The 6,299-nt window shown below is 34.8% G+C and overlaps 1 protein-coding gene and 1 long non-coding RNA gene across 2 annotated transcripts; one reads left to right on the top strand and one right to left on the bottom strand.

The window, feature by feature from the left end:
• Nucleotides 1–698: 698 nt before the first annotated feature.
• Nucleotides 699–6,299, bottom strand: LOC107914378 (alanine--glyoxylate aminotransferase 2 homolog 1, mitochondrial). The gene is made up of 9 exons (XM_016843280.2): nucleotides 5,777–6,299; nucleotides 5,440–5,670; nucleotides 4,801–4,971; nucleotides 2,751–2,894; nucleotides 2,469–2,648; nucleotides 2,106–2,331; nucleotides 1,691–1,804; nucleotides 1,329–1,415; nucleotides 699–884 (listed from the first exon to the last, which is right to left on the bottom strand). Exons 1-9 carry the CDS (start codon nucleotides 6,044–6,046, stop codon nucleotides 841–843), a joined length of 1,467 nt encoding a protein of 488 aa, XP_016698769.1. The 5' UTR covers nucleotides 6,047–6,299; the 3' UTR covers nucleotides 699–840.
• Nucleotides 3,742–4,788, top strand: LOC121222447 (uncharacterized). Its single transcript, XR_005919708.1, has 2 exons — nucleotides 3,742–3,787; nucleotides 3,871–4,788. It is a non-coding gene; the product is annotated as an uncharacterized lncRNA (long non-coding RNA).

Genomic DNA, 6,299 nt, shown 5'->3' with positions numbered 1-6,299 from the left:
AAATATTTTATCATTTTAACTTTTAACATTTTTGCAAAAATAATATGAATTCACTTTTAGTTATTGATATTAATATTATTTTATTCGTTTAATTTGAAATATTATATAAATTTATTACTTTTGGCTGGTTTAGATCTAGTAGCTTTTGATTTGTTGCTACAGGAGGGCTGAAAAATAAAAAATTTAATATAAAAAAAATTTCAAAAATAGTGGCGTTTTTGTACAAAAGCGCCGCTAAAGAACATGTTCTGTAGCGGCGTTTGTAAAAAAAGCGCCGCTAAATATTATGATCTCTAACGGTGTTTTTATACAAAGCGCCGCTAAAGAACATGATCTTTAGCGGCGTTTTTTGTTGTAAACGCTGCAAACGTTTGCGACGTTTTCGTTAGCGGCCTTTTTTACAGCGCTTCCACAAGCGCCGCAAATAACTTTAGTGACGTTATAAAGCACAGCTAAAGGCCTAAAAGAACGCCGTTAAAGACTGTTTTGGTGTAGTGACTCCAACTCAAGACCCCTAAACTTGACAAATTCAAAAAGCCCGTCCATAAAATCTAGAATAGCTTGTTAAAATGATTATATACTTCATGAACCTGAACTCACAATGCTCCAACCCATACCCACAACCTTTCCGTTTCCCACCTATAACTATACTTATTTTCGATGAATCCAATCAACAAATGCAAACACAGAGAAACATATTTCACAATATAGAAGGGATTTTGATGATCCTTTTTGACAAATACAAATGCAAACAAAATGTACTTTTCTTATTACTATTAAACACAAAATTATGCTGAACTTTGATACCAAAGGATCCACAAGTTAGATAACCCCTTTTGCTCACAACTTTGACATTGCATAATCCAAAGCATCAACAAGATAATCTGCACAAGTACAAAATTGCTTGTAACTGTATTCTGCCACGATGCCAAAGGACATAAAAGGAAAATTACAAAAATAAGCGATACTCTATTTCAATTAAATAAAAACAGAATTTCAGTCAGCCAAAGTTTAAATATCTTAAGTCTACACTAAGTAATTCACCAATCTAATACAGTTTTTCTAACATATGTATACTTTTAAGTTTTTTTAATTAGTATTGGAAAATCTTAATTCTAACCTGAACTTATGCATACACAATAGTCTAATTTTATTTCAAACCGAGTTCAAGTTTTAAAAGTGAAGCTTGATTTAGCTTCAATTCACGAATTTCAACTCGAGCTTGAACTTGGCTTAACTCAGTTACACCTCTATAAGAAAACCATTTGTTTAGTGTCTGCCACAATTAAGTTTCACAATCAAATCATTACATTAAGAGAAAGAAGTACCGGCATCATCTTTGGTGAAACACATTGGTGGCTTTATTCTGAAAACATTTCCATGCAGCCCACCTTTCCCAAGTAAAACTCCGAGTTCTTCAGTCAGAAAAGAGAACAGTTAGCATAAATTTCTCAACAATGAAAACAAAGCCTATAAGCTTATTATCACAAAGCCTATAAGCTTATTATCCAAAGTTGGAACAATTTGATCGGATCCACTTATACATCCCCATGTCCCTCCCATGTAGGGACATGGAAGCACAAAAGCAAAAGAGAGGGATATGGATTCTTTTGCTTCTCGATTAGAAGATACAGTAATATAAAAAGCCTTTGTTTTCTGATCTTTGATTTGACTAGTCATGCCTTAATACCTCTCATATTCTCAAACAGGATGGCAGTTTTTGCCTTGGCCGGTGTCTTCTCCTTCCTGTCGGTAACAAGTTCCACACCCACCATTAAGCCTCTACCTCTGACATCTCCAATGACTGAAAAAAGGGAAATAATACTGAGAAATTCAGTTCACTTGATAGCACTAACTTGACATTGTAAAAGAACACAAATAAATTTAAACTTAAGTTAGAACTTAGTAGTCCTAAAAGCAATTTTGTTAAATTACAAAGGTCCATTTAAAGCAATTCCTTGTGTTCAAGAATTGAATAATTTGCTGTTCAGTGCAATTCAAAATTACAAAACAATGGTTGGCGAAAATATGCATGAGCAAATTAAACACGAGTTTTAGAAACTGCTGCAAAGCAAATGGGAGGTGCCAAATTGTAGAATAATTACTATCATGTTTGTCCTGTAAAGATCTCAAGCGTCCGATCAAGTGAGAACCAACATCAGCACAATGTGCTTGACGCTTCTCCTTGTCTATAACTCTGAGCACTGCAAGTCCACCAGCAGAACATACAGGATTTCCTCCAAAAGTGTTAAACTGAATTTTTTGAGCCATCACATTTGCAATTTCTGGTGTAGTGACCACTGCACCTAATGGTAATCCATTGCCGATACCCTGACAAACATGAAATGTTATGTAACAGGACACTACCATTTCTTATAGCAATGACAAAAGATAGCTAAACTAAATGAAATTATGTACCAATGTTCACAGAATTTAGTACAAAGCAACAAAGTTTGATGATTAAAGACCTTTGCCATGGTAACTATGTCAGGAATGACACCTTGAGTCTCAAAACCCCAATAATGGCTTCCTGTGCGACCAAATCCCGTTTGTACTTCATCGGCAATGCAGACACCGCCAGCCTTGTGTACAATGTCATAAACCTGTTTCAGATATCCTGGGGCTAGTTCAACTGCTCCTCCAACTCCCTAATAATAATTACAATTTGAAAATTTCAGTATCCAGTTTTAAAGAGCAAGAGGAAAAAAAAATCAAAAACACCTAAAGGAGACAATTGTTGCCAATTTAACCTGAATGGTTTCTGCTATAAACCCAGCAACTTTTCCTGAAGTACCATACTCAATGTGATCTTGTACATCTTTGGCATAACGAGTAGCATCAGAGCCAAACACTCCACGAAAAGGATCTGGATTAATAACATGATGGATTTCACCCTGTCACATTCCAATATAACATTCAGAAATCAGCATTCTAGTTTGAACTTTGAATGATAGTATCTCTGTCAAAGAGCTAGTATATAGATGTAAAGGGAATATATAATGGTTACATAGCTAAAATTTTTAAAATGAAGTCCAAGATACAAGTTCAAGGCTTGAAAAATAAGGCAACTACCTTGTCGATGAAAAGCAGAGGACAAATAAAAGGTAAATACCATATACACTCATCTAATACATAGTTCACACGCTCATTTAAAACATACATTTCAACATTTCCATTATAGACCCAAGACAAATTTAATACTTTTCACTTTCCTTAGAATAAAGAAATAGATAAATGTGAGAGAATCATTTTGGTGCAATATTTTAGTGCATGTAACTACCCAATAATATAAAACAATTATTCCAATCCCATGGGATAAGATTGTGAGCTAAATACCCATTAATAAATAGGGTAAACTACCTAGTTGGTCATCCAACTTTTAAGGCGTTTTTATTTCGGTCACCCAAACTCACCCAACCAACCGTTAACCTATAATGGGGTCTGACTTGGCACACCCCTTATTGGTCAAATCCCACTATAAACCACTTCTTTGACCAAGTCAAACTTCTGAACGAATCAAAATTTTCTTTCCCCCTTCTTCTTCTTCTTCTTCCTCCTCTTCTTCTTCTTCCCTAACCCAACGTTTTTTCTTCCACGCCTCTACTCCTTCTGTCCCTTTGCTCCCTGCTCTCAAACTTGATGTGTGTTAGTTTTCCTGACTGTTCTGTATATGTTGTTCTTAGTATATACAAAGAACTGATACAGTTTTTTGCAGGAATGTTGCTAATAACAACCTTGACGGACCTCTTCCCGATAATCTTAGCTCATGTACAAATCTCAACAGCCTGTAAGCACTGATATACCGATCGAATTTCTGTTCTAAACGTGAAGAACCTTAAGGTAGTAACCTATTGATTGATTTGTTGATAGTAATGTGCATGGCAACAAGTTGAATGGAACCATTCCACCTGCTTTTGAAAGGCTAGAGAGTATGACCTACCTGTAAGCTTCACTCTTGTCATATTAATGCTCCCAAATGGAGCCTAAATACTTGGTTCAATTGCACAGTAGCAACTCCCTGTTAGTATTTCTAACTCATAGTAATATTTAAGGTTTGCTTGTAGGGTCTCAAAGCTGTAGTAGAGCCAATCTTGCAATTTAGAAGAAAATGGAAATTAAGACAAGATATGGAACATTCCTCCAATTTCAGACAAACCCTTCATTTGCTTTTGCTTTGTTATTTTTTGGGGTCTGAATGATCTTGCTCTTGCTGATCCTCCCTATTCACTTTGTTCAAACAATACCAATAATAATTCATCGGAATACTTCATTTCAAAGTAGTCTGATTCATGTTTGGAAAATTTAGGAGCAAACTCGATCTTCACAGTTTGAGAGCAGGGAGCAAAGGGGTAGAAGGAGCAGGGGGTGAGAAGAGAAAAAGTTAGGGTTAGGGAAAAAGGAGGGGGAAAGAAAATTTTGATTGGTTCAAAAGTTTGACTTGGTCAAAGAAGCGCCCTAAAAATTGGTAACAAATATAATATCTATAAGTTTAGCATGCACCAAAAGTGAGATAAGATTAAATCATCTATTCCCATTCACTTTCTTATCTTATAATATCCTCTAGAACTTCCGGCATGTCAAATCCATTGTTCAACATCATATTTAGCTAACAAGCAATTGGAAAAAGGGAACATCAAAGTAATCTAATTATTTGAACAAAAGCACACCATTAAGCAAAAGTCAAAGAAAGTTTAAAGCCAATGGCTGCTAAAACAGAACATCTAGTTTTCAACATGACTTGGTGATATAAAAACATGAAATTTTTTGTAGGAATTTCTAAGACATGATACGTAAACAAACCTCTGGTATTGGGTACTTCCATGTGTTCAGCGCAGTGAGTCCAATAGTACTAGAACTTCCACCATGATAAGCATTTCTCAAGGAAATCATACCAAGATTACCAGAGTATAGTCTGGCCATCAGCATTGCTAACTCATTTGCCTCACTCCCAGAATTCACGAAATATACAACCTGAAAGAAGTTCATAAAACAATTCATTCCAGACATCATTTAGGGATCAATTGACCAAGCCTTTCTTTTCAAGTCATTTCCCCCATGAATACCAATAGCGAAACACTCTGTTCTTATCAATAAACAGTTTTATTGAAATTAAGAAGAAAATAAATTGCAACCATTTTTTAACTATTAGCATTTTTGCTTTCATAAATTTTATTATTAATAATAAATAAAAACAAATAAAAGGACAAACAAAAATTTTAACTAAAATGATCAAATGACTTCAACATAATAATTTCATATTACTCAATTATGAATTTGTTATAACTGCCAATTCCTTTTTCCTTTAATCCAAAATTCTCATTAAAAAGGAAAACATAAATATTAAGAATCTACTGATGCATCACCAGAATGGAGAAAATAATAATAAAATCATTTTAAAAAATGAAAAACTAAAGCTCAGCGAAAGAAGAAGAAATCAACCTTGAGATTTCCAGGCATTTTGGAAGCTAAAGCTTCAGCAAAATCAGCAATTGCATGATGGAGATAAATAGTGGTAGCGTGCTGGAGTAGCTTATTTTGCTCTGTTATTGCATTCAAAACCTCCGGATGGCAATGACCACACGACACCGTTACGATTCCAGCAAATGCATCCAAATATCTCCTCCCGTTTTCATCATACAAATATTGCATTTTTCCTTCAACAATATTCAACTGAATACATTTTGTTTAAAAAAAAGCATAAATTAATCATGAATATATAAAATAAATAAAAAGGAGCAACTATATAATCTGAAAAAAAGGGAAAAAAATCATTTACAGGCTTTTGGTAGTAGTAGAAGAGAGAGGGGCCCAAGAACTTCTTCCGCTTCTCAAGGATTTGATCGGCCGACGGTCCGTTGTACGGTTTCGGCTGGTAATCGAACGGTGGAAGCTGACGTGGCGCATTGTGGAATGGTGTAGCGGCAGCGGAAGTAACGGTAGAGAAGGAAGTGCAGGGAGAAAGTACAGGGTTAGAATTGAAGTTGAGTATTGCTTTGCCTTCTCCAAAGGTTCTCCTCAACAATTTTCTCTGTAACATCATCGCCATATCTTACCCAAAACCTATAAAAATTTCACAGATTCCTCTCTTGTTCGAGAAAGTGGGAAAAAAGAAGAGATTTATGGAGTGAGTGGACTGTTTTACTTTTTCTTTTTCCACTGTTTTATTACCAAAATAATGATTTGATGAGATGACACTAAAATTTTAAAATATTTAAATGCTTGTTATAAGAAAATTTTCTTTTCAGATTCGTCTTTATCTAGCGAATCCTTGGATGTTAATTTCAATCCGAATTTCAAGA

Source organism: Gossypium hirsutum, chromosome D10 (assembly GCF_007990345.1).
Source record: "Gossypium hirsutum isolate 1008001.06 chromosome D10, Gossypium_hirsutum_v2.1, whole genome shotgun sequence".
Classification (NCBI taxonomy): Eukaryota; Viridiplantae; Streptophyta; class Magnoliopsida; order Malvales; family Malvaceae; genus Gossypium; species Gossypium hirsutum.
This window is presented reverse-complemented; position numbering and strand designations above follow the sequence as displayed.

Coding starts and splice junctions, on each gene's coding strand:
- LOC107914378 (XM_016843280.2), bottom strand. CDS start 6,046: ATGGCGATGATGTTACAGAGAAAATTGTTGAGGAGAACCTTTGGAGAA. Junction 4,972..5,439: donor AAATGCCTGGAAATCTCAAG/GTTGATTTCTTC, acceptor AACTTCTTTCAG/GTTGTATATTTCGTGAATTC. Junction 2,895..4,800: donor GGAAGTACCCAATACCAGAG/GTTTGTTTACGT, acceptor GGAATGTGACAG/GGTGAAATCCATCATGTTAT.